General features: G+C 42.8%; 1 protein-coding gene across 1 annotated transcript; it reads left to right on the plus strand.

Annotated features, from left to right (window-relative positions):
* Nucleotides 1-7,473: 7,473 nt before the first annotated feature.
* LOC139655249 (uncharacterized) lies at nucleotides 7,474-13,615 on the plus strand. Its single transcript, XM_071532596.1, has 6 exons — nucleotides 7,474-7,627; nucleotides 9,748-9,810; nucleotides 11,462-11,572; nucleotides 12,264-12,380; nucleotides 12,733-12,813; nucleotides 13,076-13,615. Exons 1-6 carry the CDS (start codon nucleotides 7,505-7,507, stop codon nucleotides 13,160-13,162), a joined length of 582 nt encoding a protein of 193 aa, XP_071388697.1. The 5' UTR covers nucleotides 7,474-7,504; the 3' UTR covers nucleotides 13,163-13,615.
* The last annotated feature ends 6,185 nt before the right edge of the window (nucleotides 13,616-19,800 follow it).

Raw genomic sequence — 19,800 nt, forward strand, 5'->3', positions numbered from 1 at the left:
ATACATGATTTGCCGTAATTGCTTCATGTATCAAAATATTGAAAGTTTGAGATACTACAGACCTCTGAGTCAGAGTATATTGATTTTGGATTAGTAGTCCTCCTCTTAAGCCCACTATAATGTGTGTATTAAACACCCTGCTGTCTGTCTCCCAATGCCAAGACGAGCAGCACATCTCTCCCACACTACTGTCTACTTGCCCAGTCTGCTCATGCTCTGTTTATATAATTTAAATACACTTCCTTGTGTTTGTGACGGAGGAGGTGGAGGTGAAGCCTTCTGCCTACTCAGCATGACTAATTGCCCATGAGTGGCCATGCCACTGTCGGAAATAAAGCATCAACAAACAGCAAACAAACATAGTGAGTCACTCCATGCATTGTGTTGTCCTTTACAGCAGGGAGTGAGAGAGAGAAAAAGTAAAGAAAAAGAGCGAGAGAAAAGAGAGAAAACCTGTTTCACATTTGAAGTTTTTAGGTTTGATAAACAGGTAGATAGATTTCACATGTGGCATTTGTATTTTCAGAAAACCCCTGGGGTGGATGGGACTCCAGTGGTGGAAAGGAGTGAGGAAGCATTTCCCCTGTTAAAGCTAGTAAACAAACGCTAATAGTCCTCTGGGTTGGGTAATGAGTTAAAGCAGGAGCTGAGGAAAATCACACTCATAATGGCAAACAACTGTCTTTTGCCTCCTGGTCACGCTACAGCACATACACAGCTCAACGGTGGCTGTTAAATATATGGATGATGCAGGCACAGAAGAAAGGTGGAGCCAGCGTTCTCAACGCTTCCAAAATACCTTCATTCCAGATGTTTGTTAAGACTGATTTGCATATTGAGCACAAGTAAGTCAAATGCACAAAAATGAACAAAGAGCCACTCATTGGTCTTGGCGAAATTCTTACTGTCTGGACATCAGGCGGTCAAAATTTCCTGTGTGGAATACTGGCTTGTAGCTTTAAAGCTTCTCAGAATAGGAATGCTGCTCTACAATCCCTGACCAGGTCCCATTTGACTGTGTTTTTCATGGAAACTTATGAGGCAAAGCTTTCTAGATGTTTGATAAATACAGGCAGTATCCCTTGAGCCTTGTGCAGCCCCTACTAATTCTTCTCCCTAGCAGTGTTTAGAAACCACAACATATTGACAGTCTAGTCGATCTCCTTCCAGACTATATTAGTCACACAGCACAGCACCCTGCGAACCTTCCTCCTTTCCTGTGTTTATTTCACAAATGTGGATGAGTGAGAGTAAATTTGCCAACCACTCCACTTCCCATTTCGCTTGCCAATAGTTTCTCCAGCCAACTCTTCCCACAGCTGTTTGCAAAGGAGGTGTTTGTGTTGCTGCCCACACTACTCTATACGACATTTCAATAATGGCTCTGAGATTTAGCAATGCTTTGTTTTTACCACCTACCAGCCCAGACTGCCGTCGCTGGGAGCGTTTCGGTTGCGTGGAAATATGAAGAGAATGGATGGCTTCATAGAAAAACATTACAAAATTTCATCTTGCAGTCCAAAGATAGACAACCACAAATTACCATGAGAGCTAGCTCCAAAAATGAAGCCTTCTCAAGCTTCAGACGAAGGAGTGTTGAAGAATATTGAACAGGTTTGTGTCATCATCTACGCCAGCTGTCTGGTGTTTTTTCTCTGAATCTGTTATCCTGTTTTTTCAGTAGTCATCAAACAGATGTTCATATGCTGAGCCAAAGAGGTGGAGACACGTAAATGCAAGTGCCAGTCCATCTGAATTAACTGGAATTCATTAATTGGAAAACAGAAAAAATATTCATTTTTTATACATTTTATGCATTTGCATTCTTTCCACTGGTGATGCAAAATGCCACAAATGAAAATAATCCTTACAAAATGAATGCCTCTGTATGCAATATAAAGTTCTGCATGATGCAACCCATGTCAGTCATGCTGATAGCAGTTAGATGTGGGCCAAATACTATTTGCAAACAGTGTTTTATGTGTTGTTTTAGCATCTTAATTGCCAGATGAGTGAGGATTTCCACATAAAACAATACAATGGATGCCATAAAGTTTAGAAAACACACAGGAAGGTATTTGAAAGACAATTTAGTATGTTTTTCTGTGATCGAAAACTTTCCTGACACTGAATTATTGATAATACATATACATATACAATAAACCCAACTAATCTGGTGCTGTTGCAAGCAGATTAAAACAAATGCCAAGAAACATTTGCAGCGATTTTGACCTACAGCAGCTCTGGTAACGTCATTGTCCTCCCACTGATGAATGTCTAGAGGAATCAGTCGGTTTGCTGTTGATTACCAAGGACAGTGAGATGTGCATTGCGGGGAGCGGAAGAGTGTTTAATATGCGGACAAAGTAACAGGCGGAGCAACAAGTCTCAGCTTGAGCACAAAGACAGCTGACATGTGGCATGGGACACATACATTCACACACACAATCAGTTTTCTGAGAGGGGAAAAGCCTCTCTCCTGTGAAATTCTACAATATTTCAGATTCAATTCATCCCACACATCCCCGAAGACAATAAGGCAATTCCGATTCCTGTCTGCCTCTCAGCCAACTCAAACACACACATGGGGAGAAACAGCTCTGTTTGTGCCCATGTTCTGATTAAAAGAGATGTTTTCGGTGCTGCTGCTGAACATGTTGCGCAATAGAGAGCGTTACAAAAGCGTCCGCGTGAGAATGAGCCCGTCCGCACCTTGTCTCGCCCAGACACAGATACGGCTGGCTCTCTCTCTCTCTCTCTCTCTCCTCGTCAAAGGCTTCAACCCTCAATGGCATTGTTTGCCTTCAACTCCTTGCTGCCATGGTAACCAGAGCAGAGAGAGGATGGGTTATAAATGAGAGATATAAGAGGGCATGACCCGCACTACGCCTGCCACTCTCTCATGCAATCATGTTCAGTAGTCTGGCTGAATGAACAATGACCAGTGTGTTTAGGTGATATCGAATGGACAAGTTAGGTTTAATAACCACTTTCCGGCTTCTATCATTGCCTGCTTAAAGATACAATGCAATATGATTTATTTGAGCATCTATATTATGGCTGTATTCATATCTTCTTGAAGAGATTGACTTGTACATGTTTAAAGGAAAAATCCCCCCTCAGATGTTCTAACACTGCTATTTGTCATTGATCTGTGATGTTCAATGTGTTCCAGGAGTTTTTTTGTGATGAAGTGTTGTACTTTAGTTTTTGGTGTACCCACTTTCCCTCAACCTACTTCTACTTCAGTTAGTGATTTCCTACATTTCCCAGAATACCTTTGGGGTTTTCATGTAGGAGGACAGAACAATAGTGAATAGCGACAACAATTGTAAGAGCAACAGAGAGTCTTTCCAGTAGAAGAGTTTGGGAGATAATTGATGCAACGTGTCTTATGGTTGCATTGCATTATGGTCTAGAAACTCATGTTTAACTGTCACATCCTGTCAGTCCTTGTATCCAAAGCTCAGACAATAAATTTCAAAGTAAAAACAGCTTTAATCCAGCAAATCCCAATGTAAACAAAGCCAGCAGGGCAACAGCGTTTCAGCAATGTGCCATACTGTTATTATGGATTGTAAGGTAAGTAAGATAGGAGGTTTGCATCACCATTTTCAAACTACCGCGGTCTTGAGGTAGGTAATTGTTATTATTATGGTGAGATATTGTGCATGTGTGTGTGTGTGTGTGTCAGAGTCTTCATGATTTACGGCTCCATGTTTTGAGTCGTCTGAGAGTTGACATCATCACGGTCTCCACGGAGCCCCCAGCATGATTTCATTGATAATCTACTGAACTAATGTTTTGTCTTGACAAGAGCATTCATGACTAAATTGAGACATAATTTGTAGTTCCATCAAAAGCACTGCATTAGGAATTAAGCCTTATTTCATCTGTCTGGTGTTGTGATTGCTGAGGGCCTTTGATTCTGGGAAATCCTCTGGGGGGGCAGGGAGGGTGCAGACACTAGATTAAAGACGAATGACGTTGGGAACTGATGATATATTTAAGATTCACTCTGAGTCTGATGAGCGCTCCCTCCGTCTGAGCATACTAATGCTCAAACAGGCAAGGACGCGTAAAAGGAAAGTGAAATGGAAGAGGCCAGACAATAATCTCTCTTTGTCCAATGACAAACTCACAAATTGCAGCTCTGCCGTTCTGCTTTTCCCTCGGCCTCGTCCTTGGATTCCTCCATTGTTTCCACCTGAGAGGGTTGAAAGCCCTGCTGCTCGTCTCTCCCTCACGCCCTTCGAGAAGCCGTTACCAAAGCAGTCGCTTGGAAAAAAAAAGTGACAAAGCGCTTTAGAGGAGTATTGATTTGGAATCAGACCCGCAAGCCCGTCTGGTTGTACATGGAGGCGTCGGAGCAACGGGGGGGAGGCATTCGTGTTTCAGTCTCTGATTTCTCAGCCAGGGGTTATTATCTACATGACCCCGGCACACAGCACACACACTGTTTATGCCATACCCTCCCTACACATGGGCTCTCTCTCTCTCACACACACACACACACACACACACACACACGCAGTATACACATACAAACACACGCAGACACGAATGGAAAGTGCTATTCAGAGGAAAGCAGATGGATGGCTGAGTTCGGTGTGCCAAATGGAGGGCTGAATGGGAAAAAATTCACCTCGACGCACCAGGAGGCTCACTGACTGTTGCGATGCCAGTTCATTTCATTAGGAAGCCTCTCATGGCCTCAAAGGGCAAAGCAAATACACATCGGCTGTTATGTGCTTAAGCATACGCACGCACATGTATGCAAAAACACACACAAGACTCAAACCAGCCCATAAAGTGATAGATTTATATCCACTTGTTTTCTATTTACGGTCAGATTGCACTGTAAACCGCTTCCTGCCATAGCCACTGAGCTCATGCCCACCACCACCCATTTAATTTGGGCTGGGGGAGAACGCATGCTTGCCCAAAAAGGAGATTGTTTTGCTCAGTGATTCCCTTTGAAATGATAAACCAGAGCAGAACTGGTTCAGCTCCAATCAAAGATATCAAGTACATATGTGCCTTGGGGACACACTTCACTTAACCATATAGATCAATTAACCAATGAGTCAGTCAGAGAGTCAATGTCTAATTTTTATCATCCAAAACATCCATCATTTTATGAGTCATGTAGTCATCGTGTCATAAATCCAGATGCTATTCCTAAGGGTAATATTCCCTGTTTTCTCTCATCCATAACGCTGAGCCTTGTTGCTTACATTCACTCACTCACACACACACACACACACACACACACACACACGCACAGACATGCATTTATGCGTCACAAATTACCTGTCTTCTCGTCAAGCGTGATATGTGCGACAACATCTCTGGTCAGAGCAGACAGTGTGCTGTTAGAAGGGAAAAAGGTCTTTTTTCACAAGGTCAACAGCTGCCTGCCACACAGCATCAGCCTCAGACACAGTGACAGCATCTCAAAGCAGAGCCGCCGATGACTGACACATCCAATAGGGAGGCAGGAGAGGGCCAACGTTGAGGATGGCTCTGCATAGCAATTTTACATAGTTAGCTTATTGCGATGCTTCAAAAAGTTACACCAAACTTGAAAGGCAAGAGTGAATAACAGACATTTGAAATACAAAATCACTCACCCTCAATGTCATTACTGTGTCTGCTTACATGGTCCCATTTAGGTTTGTGTAAGGTTCATGTAAACTTGTATCTATGGTAACATGATTTCAACACGTCTTTTACAAGAATGCATCCAGTGATTTGTTAAACTAATAGATCGAAGTCAGTGTTTGAGCAAAGACAGAGACTCTCAAGAGGAATGTCCCTGTTTGTCCAATAAAATGGCCGACATGTTTGTCCATTTGTAGACTTCAGTCCACTTGGATTTCCTGCCAAGCAAAGCAAGGCTTGCTGTTTTGCAGTCATTTTTTTCACTCTTCCTTGTCTCCTGAAGCTGTTGATAAAAATTCCCTCCATCAATTCAAATCTCTGGCCTACTGCTGTCTAGCCAGTGGTCTCACTGAACCTCCAGGGAGGCATTTTCAACAACAGTTCCTTCACAGCAATGAACACATCTCTAGAAAATCAGAGGAGGGGGGGGGATGATTCTCACCATCAAAGATGAATAACCATCTTTTATTCTCCCCACGAAAAACGGTGACTCACAAGGAAATTGTCTGAGACATTACATCCTCTGATCCTCTGTTGCTCTTTTTTTTATAATTTGTCAAATTAATTCAAGAAGCACCATCTTTCACTTGCATGGCATGGAACAGTAAAATGATATGGGGTTGCCTTGGACCGGAAACGAAAAACATATTTAATTTGCACAATTTTCACATTTTCACAGCCGCACATGTTTCCAATCGTAGTGGGAGACAATTCCTCTGTGGCCAACAGCCTGAGGCTTGAAGACATTAGACTTTACTTTACTCTCCTCTCTCTCGCTCTCTCTCTCTCTCTCCCTCGCACTCACTCACTCACTCTTTCCATCCAGTAATACACCTTAAGACAGGGTGCCTATTCATGGACAACTTCCCCCATCAGGAGATACATTCTTCATGCTGCATGCTACGTTTTACAGGCAACATAAACTCCTACATAGGCATATTAACTGTATCTGGACCCACCAACATGCTTGCCAAATAATTTAAACAAACAGAATTTAACCCAAAGAAGCACTCTTAAAAATATTTATTTCTCCCAAAACAATCACCAGCAGTTTCTTTAGAAGTTCCCACACAACAAACAAACCCACTGTGTGCCTGTATTTTGTTAGAGTAGTCCACATCTGAAAATGCAAGTTTAAAGTTAAGCTACTGTGCCACTGCTCACTCAATCTGCAGGCTGAAAAGTGACTTGACAGTGTTGATAGCTGCTGTATATTCTACTGAGGAGTCTACTGAGGAGTAATTACTGTTATTCTAAAAGGCTTACTGACGTGTTTGGATCAGTGAAGAAGGGACGCGTAAACAGGCGCAGTGTGTTTAAAAAGCACAAAGCAGCAGCTTCGGCTGCATCGAACCAAGAGACAAATGAACTGCATAATGCGACATTTCTTCAAGATATTAAGGAAATGAAACCACCAATTCTTGCCAATTTGTTGTCAACAGAGGTTTGACAACAGAAGTTTCCCTCACTGTCCTCAGTCTCTGTCTCTCTCTCTCTCATACACACACACTCAAACACGCATGCACACACACACACACTTTGGCAGCAGTTACAGTGCAGGCATAAGTGGAAAATGGCCTTCATACTCCATTCTGGATCGGGGTGGGGGTGGTGGGGGTGGGGGAGGCGGTTTTTGGGGGAGGCCCCTCAGATGTCTGACATGTTTCTGCAGGACCGCAGGCCGCTGGCTGGCGCAGAGCGCAGGCTTGTGGTGGGCTGTTTGTCTGCGTGAAGCTGGCCTGGCCTCCCGTTCCCCTGCATCTGTTCCCCATTAGCAGAGCCGAGAGTATAAAGCAGGGAGCTGACAGGGGCTGGGACCACTGCAGTTCCTGCCTGGATCATGGGGCTTACTATCTGGCTGTGCGTGCTCTGCCTGCAGGCGAGCCTGCTGTCACACGCCCTCGACTGCTCAGGAGCAACCCAGGGGGAGCGCTGTGTCAGCGGACCGCTCGCAGATGGACAGGTAAGAGGTGCACTTTAAAAAAGGCCTTGTAATGGATGTGGTGGTTCTAATGGTAGTGAGGTACAGTGGTAACCAAAGGTGCTCATTATGCACCGATCCTTCATGTGCCCTGTTTTTATACTACAACAGCAGCCAATTCTTATTTGAATGTAATGTAGGCATATTGTTACATACCGCTCACCTCTCTCAAAAGGGTTAGGGTTAAAAAGGCTGCCACATTACTCCTCTTGGGAACTGAAGGTGAACCGAATTTGAATTACCTGAATTGTCTCCAACAAGGAAGCTACAGAGTACAAGTACTTTCTGTAATGCAAGCTGGCAGTAGAAAGTGGGACTACATCTGTAGTGATACGACTTTGCTGTCATCCATTTGGCACAGTAGTGCTGATAATAGTGCTGGCGTTGGAGTTCAATGTGAAGGTCAATTTTATTTTTATTTTAAGGAAATAGTGTGTTTGATCATAAAAAATGTAACTGAATATACAAAATATTAGGAACATTTTCCTGATATTCAGTTGAGCCCCTTTTGCACAATCCACATCTCAAAGCTTAACAATCCTTCTCTAACTCGTCTGCTTCTCTTTATCTACATCTCCTCCTTTGTGATTGGTATAGATTTAATAAGGGAAATCAATAAGGGATAATGGCCTTTACGTGGAGTAACTTCCCATCAGTGTTCTTAATGAAAAGAACACTGATGGAGACACTGAGGTGTCCCACATATTTTGTGGGACACCTCAGTGAGTATTACAAGTAGCATACTCATAGTTCTTCATAGTTCATAGCTCAAACAATGTGGTTAGTGTTTATACAGTAGCCCAAGCAGGGGAGGTCAGTAACTCACATGGAATGTAAGAGTGCTGTGACTCCTTCCAGAGAGGGTGCTGTGACGATAACAGTGGTCAGATGTGTTTTAGGATGTATGTAGTCTAAGTTTTCCTTAACCTTTAGACCTGGAGACGTGTCATTTGAGTCTGACAGAAACAAAGTCTCATTGTAATGGGTTTTGCAGCCATAATGCCACCACACCAAAAATATACCCTCTGTGGAACAAAATCCTTCAGCTCCCTTTTGGCTCTTCATGTGGCTACCGGCTGTTATACTTTATACTTGTGGTCAACATTTTTCTGTGGACAGTCCTCATGTTCTGTCCAAAGTAATCATCCTCATCTGGACAACGGATTCAACAGCTGCAGGAGTCGAGAGGAGGATTTTCACTCACACATGAAAGAGTTTTGGTTGGGAATTCTGTTCCATCTGAGGTAGTTTGGGAGGCTTTGTGCCACATATGTGTTTTCCTGCTACAGTTATTTGTAACATAATTACAGCATGCGCAATTATAAACTTCAGATGTGGCGGGAGCTAACTGATACCCGGGGCAGTGTCTTCTCAGAGTCCTCATTTGCTGCGTTTGGTTTAGTTCAATTCTTATTTGTATGTGCCTTTTCCCACCAAGGTCACTTGCTTTATAATGGAGCAGAATACATTAAGTGAGTAATTTATGGGACTCGTCAACACATAATGCCTGCAACAGCAGAAAAACTAAATGGACTGTGGCAAGTTTTGATGAGGGCTGTATTGTGCATAATAGCCTAATGAAAAAAAAAAAAACATAACTCAATGTAATGAAGGAATCAAGACCCAAAAGAGCACAGCTAGTTTATACCCATAATGTTGCCATGTTGGCGACCTCAGTGCAGAGGAAATATTTTTTTTTCCAATAGTCACTTATACAGTATACATCACTCATTGTGGCATTTTGTTAGAGGGGACAATATGGCCAGATTTGTCTGGGCCAATGGAATATGGATACAATTTAGCACTATACAGTATTTGAGTGGACTGCAGTGGAACTGTGCAATATCTGAGCCAGCACAATGCAGCTGCAGCAAAGTACTGGTCAGCTTTTCACTGTAATCACTGACACTGGCCACTGCTTGACCAGCGCTGTGACCAGTAAGAGAATAATGTGTTGAATTTTGTTGTAGTAGGAGAATATTCTTCATGGAATCATAATTTGATAGGGTAATATAAATTGTACTGTAGTCTAAATCCACTTGTACTGAGACATTTCCAGCATCATTGTTGACTCTTTGGCCCTCTCCTCTTCCTCTCCTCAGTATGATGATGTGAAGCAGCAGAGGGCGTTGCCCTCAGTCAGCACCGCCAGGAAACAAACACTGGTATGTAGCACCACTTACCCTCACCCTGCACAAGGGCATCCTCCAGCCTGCACCAGGCTCACCTCTCACAGAGGTTTGGACCATGGATCACACATGAAAGTGTGATCAGAGCTCCACAGGAGGCATGAGATGAGTGAGCAGACAAGCCAAATGAGGAGGCAGGGTGGGACCAGAGAGAGGAGACAGAGACAAACAACAGGGGAAAATGACATGGTGCAAAAAGGGGGGTGGGTATTTCAGAGAGATAGGTCTTTCTTTCTGATATAACAAACAACATAATTATGTTCATCCATACTAACTGAATAACTAGATAATTAAATTAGTGTGACAAAGCTATTTGTCAGCAGAACTAAAACATTATAGCCACAGAAAGCATCTGGTAGGTTTTGAAGTGGCTATAAGAGGACATTGACACCAATGTAGCATGATAAACACTCTATGATATACTCAATATACAATATACACTATATACAATTTCCATTATAGTGGACCAAAGCTACAGCTTTAAATTGAAACCTGCAAAGCTATTGCTGAGGGTGTACTGTATAGTTGTCCTTCATTTGTCCACTGCACACAGATGAGCAGTCTACGCCTGCAGCTACACTTATATTCAGAAGTGAGAAACATGCAATAAATAACACATGCATGTTGAACTTGTCCCTCAACCCCAAATGGTACATCAATTGTGCCACAGCCAATTCTAAAATACATAACAACACACATCCCACAACAATGCTGTGGATTGAAAATGTTCTTCAAAATGTAGGACAATAGCAACCATAGTAGGCACTTCAAATGGCATCACAAACAAGTCTAAAACAGCTCTGTTTTAGCCAGTGTTGTTCTCTTTGTTTTCAGCAGAACAAAGGGATAGGAAGTGTCTCTACATTAAGGGTAACAAACTTTAGTTTCTCAGTTACGTAACTTGAAAAAAAGCATTGATAGAGTCAAGGCCCATAGAGTAGCATTATAAATTTACCACAATGTCCTAATTGGCAATCTGAAGTCCATTCTTACTCGAAGTGACAGTTCATTCATTAGGAAAGACTAGAGAGGATCAATAACAATCCTCCATTTATGTCTAGATCGATGAGAAATGCATGACATGGCTGGGCTACCAACAATAACAGCTTTGCGGTTTCCTCTTCCTAATGCTTATGTTGCCAAAAAGAACACAAATACACAGCCAAAAGAACAAATGAGACCCAAACAGAACAGGACAGAACAGAAACAGAACAGGACAGGACAGGACAGGACAGAAGAGAAGAGAAGAAAAGAGAAGAGAAGAGAAGAGAAGAGAAGAGAAGAGAAGAGAAGAGAAGAGAAGAGAAGAGGACAGAACAGAACAGAACAGAACAGAACAAAATCAACGAGAATGTGTCTCACCTCTGTATCCACTTTCTTTTGGGGGAAAAAAATCATGAGGCAAAGCAAGAAATCTCTGGAATCTCCTCCCTAATCAAACGGCCTGTGGAAACGGCACATGGAAAACAAAACAAACTCACAACAGTGTTGAATAAGCAAAGTATCCCAAATAGGCTGAATGATGCATAGATGACTAATTCATCACATAGAGAGACATGCAGGAGTTAGTAATTACATTTCGTTGCATGTTGTTTCATTGTGTGGTTGTGAATGTCTCATCCTGCAGCTTATGGTCAGACGTAAGAGACAGTTGGAGCGGAGGTGGCCCACCCACCTGAGTCACCCCAGCCTGCCCGGGGCCGTCTCTGTCAAGGGCTTCCCTAACACTCTCATCCAGGTAAAACAGTCAGCCACACACACAAGAGTCAGAGGGGGCAGGGGTAGGAGAGGGGAGGGGAAAGACTTACATGCAAGGTCCGGTGATGTTTTAGTCATACGCACATCACCCATAGGTGCCGGGCTGAAGGAAAATCCAAAAACAACCCATACTCTATACGCTCACATGGTACCTTTCGTTAGATTTGACAGAGACCACGTATGGCTGAAACATTATAGTGCTAATTGAAATGAATAAATGAACCATGTGAGTGCTATGTATCATTATTGAGCCCCACGTTGCATCAATCCTAGATTAGTATTACACGATTTTCCGAACAATTCAGCAGTGCAACAAGCATGCACAAAATCTATGATGGTGACTTTTGTATAGAAAAGTGAAAAGAGGGAGACAAAGACTAAAGAGCGGACACAGGCAGATGGACAAATAGAAAGGGGCAGAAACAAATGGTGGGGAAACAGATATTTAGAGAGAAAAATAAAAATAATAATAAATAAAAACGACCATATGAGAATAAGGTGTTAGCACATGATCGCAGTGAACCTTGATGCAGCAACTTTCATGACTGTCCTATGCTCAGTGTGTGTGTGTGTGTGTGTGTGTTTTGTAAATTCAGATTTAATTTAGTGGATTCAAAGCTGTTGTATATGTATCCATGTGTCCACTCTCCCCTGTGTCTGTGGTCTTCCAGGCGGACAGGGCCAGAAGACACCTGGCTCAAGCTGGGAATAAGAAAAAGAACAAGCGTAAATCCCGTGTCGGCTCCTTCTCCCTCCTTAGCAACAACACCCCATCCGCCCCCCTACAGGTGAGTCTCCATGGCAACCCCAGAGTAAAGGAGCAGCTGGGGCAAAGGGGCCGGATGCACTAGCAGAGTTATAAGGCCACCTCACTTGGTTTTATTTGATCAGTTTGGTGCACTTACGGGCACAATCTGTTAGGAAGGAAGTGTTTGCTGTGCCCATTCAGTGGTTTTCTTGTGATGGAAAATATTCGTCATAGTTTCTTTAAGCATCCACCCCAATAAAGCGTATAATGCACTGTATGCTACATGTGCAACTGACCTCTCTGTGAGTCTGTAATGAAAATCTTGCAGAAAATCTCACAGATGTAAAGTCGAATATTCTGCTAACGAACGCTGTGTGCGATTATATTTCCAGGTCACTAGAGCACGTAGACAGCTGAAGAACGAGCCGGCCAAAAGGGGGAAGACAGGTCGTTCAGGGGCATACTCTATTCTGGTGAGGCATCATGAAGTTTCTCCAATGATTTTGCTCTCATGAAGTCAAATGTATTAGTGTTTGTTACCCTGCACTCAAACTTCTTAATAAAAACTATCGATACTAGTTTTGCCACATGACAAGAACAACAATTTGTTTTCGTGAGCCTGGGTAGCAGGACAAGTTGCTGAATTTCTCATTTGGGTTCCAGCCTATAAAGTCTTAGGACCCTCAGTGTCAGACATTTGTTGATTATTTAACTTACATGTTGAATATTCTCTAGGGGGATCCACAGAGCGAGGGGCAGAACGACAGACCTAAAAGGAGTGTACAGAAGAAAAGAGCTGCAAAGAAAAATGTTTGTTCGTAATAACATTCTGTTTTATTTTGGCAAAGCCTTACAAGGCATGTACACAACAAGATTGTGCCCAGATTTGGCCAAAATTAGGACAGGCAAACAAATTGAAGATTGGTGTGAAAATGTCACATTTGGAATGGCAATTTTGGTGTTTATTTGAAGAAATCTTGCTGTGTGTGCCCACCTTTACTGTTTCAACTGTAAGCTAGCTAACTTTTTTAAGTCAGTCTGGAAACATATTGATACTTTTTAATATACTATTTCAAGTTTCTAATATATACCTGCATGTTATGAAAACACATTGCAAAAGATCCCATATCTTGGGGTCGACCATTTTGTTGTAACGTATTTAATCAGAGATTCTTTTTCCTCTTTTATGATTTCATGATTTAAGATTGGGGGTATATTTTTGCAGAAATGTTTCTTTTATAAAGTGTTTTTGTATCAGGTTTCAATAAAGTGTGATTTGAGACAAATGGTAGAAATGTCTTGGCTTCAGTCATTAAACATTAAGCACTTTGCACTCTCTTTGAGCACTTTCCATAATATTGGATAACAGTTTTTACACTCTGAGCTCCATTAAGAAATTGAATAACAGTTTTTGTAGCAGCTCAGTCTTTCCCTCTCTCTTTCCCAGAATAACACGTTACATTTCCCATGCAAGGGTCTGCAAAACTGCCAACACTTGATTCAAAAATTAAGTATTAGGGGGTGGAAACACCGCTGAGTCCCCAATTACTGATGGCAAGTGTTGCAGGTATAGTGAGTTCCCAGCGCCTGGCTGGCAAAGAGGGCAGGAGGATAAACCAGCAGGAACCTCTTTCAGCAGTGAGGCCCACTAATCCATTTACCCCAAGGACAAATAGCTGGTGGGAGAGAAAAAAAATAATCAAAATGTAGTCCAGACCATCTGTTTCAGGAGTCAAACTTTGTCTATTTAAATATCTTCTGTCAGTTTGGATTAATTTGGCCAGAACTGGAAACTCACAGTACGGTCTGGGGCAGAAGGCTTGTTTGAGTAGTTCTGCAGGGCGCTGACGTCAACTCTTTCACAAAATCAGGTCTTTGTGGGCAGGGAGGAGGAGGAGACACTTTTTACTGAGCGTACATGGGCCTCTACCTAGCACACTCTACTTCTATTAGAGTCGGCTGATATTAAACAGATCTCCACAGTGTCACAACTAATATGTAAGGCTCTGGGTGAACTCGTGCAGTATTGTGGCTGATGAATTTGGGGTAAAAAACAAACAAACAAAGGTGCTAGAGCCTAAATCATATCTACAATTGTACCTTCAAAGCCCAACCGCACTGAAGCCACCAGAAAATACGGGGGATGAGACCATCCGATGAGGAAAATGAGCCTGTGTAAAAGTGCAAAGCAATCTAAATAGGATGATATGACTCATCCTCCACCCATTCAGTGATCAAAGCCTTCCGCTCATGACGTATTCATAGTGCCATTTTTATGCCTTTACAGACACAAACACTTGAAGGGAAAAAAAATGACATGTTATATATACACACACACGTGGCATTCTCCCTGAAGCGTGTAATTGATGCTAAATATGCTTTAACAGCTCCCTCTGAGAGAATGGGAAGAATATAGACAAGTGTAATGTCCTGAGCCAGCGAGCCAGTCTTCAGGTAACCAGACTTAGCTGTGTGTGTGTGTGTGTGTGTTTGTGTGTTGTCTTGCTGTCTTCACTGTGACAATATGGATGCTGTTTTTCCTATCAGGCTGAGATTTCTCTGAAGCAACAATGAGGCTTTGATGAGGATCAAGATGCTATTATTCCTGTTTAGGAGCAACAAGAGAGAGGAAGCCTCAGCAGGCCCCCCTGCTATCATCTCTACTGCTGAGAAAACACACACACATACACACACACACACACACACACACACACACACACACTGAGGCTGTTGTGACAGTTGCCAGCAGGGTATCACTGACTGACTGTAGCCTTGGGCCAAATGCATCCTGGGAAAATCTCCTTGGTCAATGACCTGATGGAACAAGGCACAGTGTGTGTGCATCAGTGACACACACACACACACACACAAACAGATCCATCCCAAACAGCAAAATTACATACACACATGTATGCACCACACTCCCACGTACAAAGCTGTGTGTTCATTTCACAGCTACATTAAACATTGCAGATGTCCAGAGTCCACCTGGAACAGCATGAACACACTGTAATCACACTGGGTGAACTACAGATTGTATTTGTACTCAACAGGCAAAGCCATTTCCTATGGTGATGTTTAATGTGAAATTAAGCTTCAGTCTTGAAACAATCTGGACATCTGGCACTTGCAATGTATGGTCAAGATGAAGGGAACACTTATAGACTTCTTCCAGTGATTGCGGCTGGGTGTAGCACTATTTCTGGGACGCTTTGGTTCACTCATCCCCTTGAGAGCAGAAGTTGATGCTAATCACTACTAACAAAATGATCTCGAAACCCCCATCTATATGATTGTGGTAGGAAACGATGTGTGCGATGCCATTGTAGGATTTCCTATAAATGCTCGGTCGGGTTTAGATGTTATTGAGAAGGCTTTGGCATGCACTCAACATCATTGCCATGCACTTGAAACCACTGTGGAACTACTCATGTCTTGTTGACTGGGGCATTCTCATCCCGAAGAACACAGCTTCCATTAAGAAAAAGATGCATTATGGGATGAAGGCAGTCAGAAAGAATTATGTTAGCACTGGTTAGAATTTTCCCAGGCCCTTCAAGGATGATTGGATTGACTCCATCATAGCAAACGCACCCCAAACCTTTTCAGAGCCATTCAATGTCAAAGGACTTTGTATTGTCTCCTTTATTTTGACCACAATATGTATTGCAATGCCATTCATTTGACTTGATTAAATTGGGCCTCGGAAATCTTAAAGTCAAGTCCTACAGTCACTGAAGGACTTTCTCTAAGGTGAGATATCATATATTTTTGAATGACAGGTGAAGCGAGATATTCCCTGCTCAGTATTCCTGCAGTGGCTCCCCTCGTCTATACTCTGTTCCCCTGACCTCAGACTGTGGTCACACCGTCAGGCTGAATTTGGCCCCCTCTCTTCATCTCCTGCCATTTCCTATCAGATCAGATACAGGGCGTTGGCTGTCTTCCCTCGCCTCGTGTCGCTCCTCTCCGGCCTGACATCACCTCCACCAAACAGCCTCCCTAACCCTCCTGTCAAAACTTCCTCTAACTCCTGTCACAGCGGCCCCGGCCTGTCACATCGCTCAAGCCCTAACGAAGAAAAGAGAGAGAGAGAGACAGAAAGAAAGAGTATATGCCTGGATGCACACATGTGTGATGTGTGTACCTCCTGAGTAACGATGTTGTGATGTGAGCGCAATATATCAGCCTGCTGACCTTTTAACGTGTATGAAGGAGTGAGGCTTATTTATAGGCCTACACAGAATTCATTGACTTTTCTTGGCACTGTCAGGCTCTTATTATAAATAAAGCCTTGGTCTGCACATCCTGTGACAGTCTGCCACCTGCAACACCTCCATTTTGTGACAAAAGTCTAATAATGTCACAACACTGACACTACCTTAAGCATAATTTAGGATAAATCTGTAGCCATGTTTCTGAAATAGCCTCATTGAAAAAAATCTGCTTTAACAAAAATGTAATCAGGAGCATGAAACACATTCACATTCACTCATAGTGTCTAGAGTTTATTGTGCACATGTTGATGCTATAGTGCCTCATACTTAATATTGTATACATTACATAGATTATAGGCTGCTATGATGTTGTTGCCAATTTTTGCTGTTGGATGAAACTCTTTTTATCTCCAAAATGTCAAGTTTTCAGTTCAGCTAGACCACCATGTATTTTTCAGTTTATCCAATGGGATTTGAAAGGGTTTCATAAGCCCAAGGGTCGTAGAATTTTCTCAACCCCTAGTGGAAGCTACATCAAGTATATTAGCAAAATTGCAGGGTTTTCACATGCCAACAGCAAAATATTAGGTGCAGGTCCCCTTGGACACACCCACCAGGAGTCTGCATAACCTTCAATATCAGTCTCGTAATCCCACAGCAATAAACGCTCCAGCTGCTTGAAGTGAAATGCAGAATATTACCACAAACATTTTGAAGATTGACGTAAACGGCAAGCCCTGAGATGAGCATGGCTAAAGGCAGATACAGCGTTCGGTCAATTCCATTTCTGGAGAATTCATCTGCGTGGCTCTCCTTGAAGATGATGGATGCCTGCTGAGTCACTGCTATGGGCCAATCTCTGCCCTGCTCAGTACATTAAAGCAGAAAATACTGCTGAGTTTGACCTGCTGCCCACTTATATGGGTCCACAGAAAACTGATTTATTAAGAAGGGAATACTCCCAGACAGCGTGAATCAATTTCATAGCTATAGATTAGAATAAGATGGCTGAGAGAATTGATGGAGAATTGAGAGAGCAGCATTTCTTGAAAAATATGTCTCAGAGAAAGAGCCAAGCCATCACATAAGATGGCTGACAGATATGTGTGGTAACTCTCTCTGAATCGTACATGCACATATTGTGGTGTTACACTCAGAATTCAAAGACCGAGGAAAATCACTGTTTACTTTTGAGTGGAAGGTTATCAGGTAAACAGGGAGAAAGACTGAGAAATAGAGAAACAGAGAGAGAGAGATGGATACAGATGCAGAGGCACAGAGAGAGAGAGAAACCATCAGAGATAGACAGATGGAAGGATGCAGAGAGAGTACTGCTCAGGCCCGAGCCAAGAGTGATGGCATGCGAGTTTTCTCTCCTTCCTTCTTCTTTCTCTTTGCTGCGACGCCAAGGTCGCTGCGGGCTGTGAAGTGGACAGGCCTGTCAGAGAGAGAGGAGAGAGGAGCTGAGAGGGCAGCGCAGGGAGCCAGGCAGGCAGGGGAGGAATCCTAATCAGCCCAGGGCTTTAGAGAGCTGCATGGCTCCTCAGACCATGGTGAAGGTAATGTGGGCTTGGGTGGTATAAAAGTGTTGGCTGGAAATGCCAAACTTCCTGCCTCCACCCACCGCCTCATTAGCTTTGTAGACGTTTGTGAAAATTGAACTGTAAAGGCATTATACAGGACGCAATTAGGTTAAAACAAGGGTGGGAAGAAACATGAAATTCCTGAATTACAATCTTCTCAGGCAGCAAGGTAATGGAATCTTCAAGAAGCAGCATGACACCTTAGTTCATTGTCACTAAGTCTACAAACCACATAAACTTAGAGGTATTGTTGCAAAAAACAAGGAGCCTTTTAGCTTACATTAGGAAATGGGACCTGCTTCCACTTTCCAAGACAGACACAAAAGTAGAAGTCATTTTGGGAGATTAAAAACAGCAAAAAATGACTTCTGATTACTGGCAATGATTAGGGGGTTTGAAGTCTTAAAAAGGTAGCACAGACTGTTAACAGAAGTTCTCCATCCCCTTTTCATTCCCTCTCTATCTCTCTGTCTGCGCCTGCCTCTGTATCTCCATCACATCCTAATCCTCCCGTTATCTGCGCACACCACTGTCAAAGGGTTTGCATAGTGAGTGCGTCACAATAAACGTCACTCAGCATCATTGATGTGTGATAAAGAACAAAATGTCAAATGTTCTGTGGATGGATAGACATAAACGGATGGGGGAGCAGGAGTTGACAGTGAAAGAACTAGGTTATAAGGAAAGAAAGTTTAAGAGAAGAAAACTACTTTTTATGGCTCCTGTGCCCATAGCACAGAGCCTTTCTCAAGTTCAGCTCCAAGTCCACAAGGTCTAACAGGTGCCAGCCAGGGCGGAAACACATTAATATTTCATTCAAAGCTAAATCTCTTACTGAACATTATGGAGAGAGAAGCTTGTGGGCCAGAGAGTGTGGTCTCACATTGAATTTTGAAGTCGTAAATGGCTGTTTCAAAACTGCAGAGCGGGTGGTGCTTTAGGGGTCCGGAGAGGACAATAAATCATCTGGTCACACATACTGTAGCTGGACCTGATCAAAGAGCTCTCTATAGCTGAAGAATGAAGTGAGTGAGAGAGAGAGAGAGAGAGAGAGAGAGAGAGAGAGCGAGACAGACAGAGAGACAGAGAGAGAGAAGCTGCATCCATATCACATAATCCAGTTGACACGCTGACAGCTCTGTGAACAGGATTTATGACAGTTTGGCCTTACTGAACCGTCTGGTTGTTAGCATCTAAATGACAGATAAACAGCCAAACTCCATCACTCCAGCTGAGTAAAAAAAACAATCAAATGGTCTTACCAGTTGAACTAGCCTTGTTAGAGTGAAGGAAAGCAATACTGCATTTCTGTACACTTTGCCAATATCAGGATTTCCTCTGCCTATTAAACTCACCCAGTGTTTTTGCTCTAACCACCAACAGGAAAATATTATACCCCAAAAATTTCATGAATAAAATGGCTTCTTACCTAGCTGAAATTTGTTCCATTAAGTTGCTGCCCGCCTTTGATAGTGGCACATTCCCACCCAAAACTCTCCCTGGTGACATTGCTGCCTAATAGCAGTGTCTTCCGATGGTTGAGGGTGGAAATGTTAGGATTTGAGTGTACATGCATGATTAGTTTTAGGTTACCTTTTGTAAATAAATACATTTTGTTTTCATCTTTTTGTAAACAGACTCAATTTTCAATATATTTGCC

The sequence above is a fragment of the Centroberyx affinis genome, unplaced genomic scaffold (assembly GCF_046629955.1).
Source record: "Centroberyx affinis isolate AG114_WGS23_722 - 3 ecotype Tasmania unplaced genomic scaffold, CSIRO-AGI_Caff_v1 ptg002219l_1, whole genome shotgun sequence".
NCBI classification, from domain to species: domain Eukaryota; kingdom Metazoa; phylum Chordata; class Actinopteri; order Beryciformes; family Berycidae; genus Centroberyx; species Centroberyx affinis.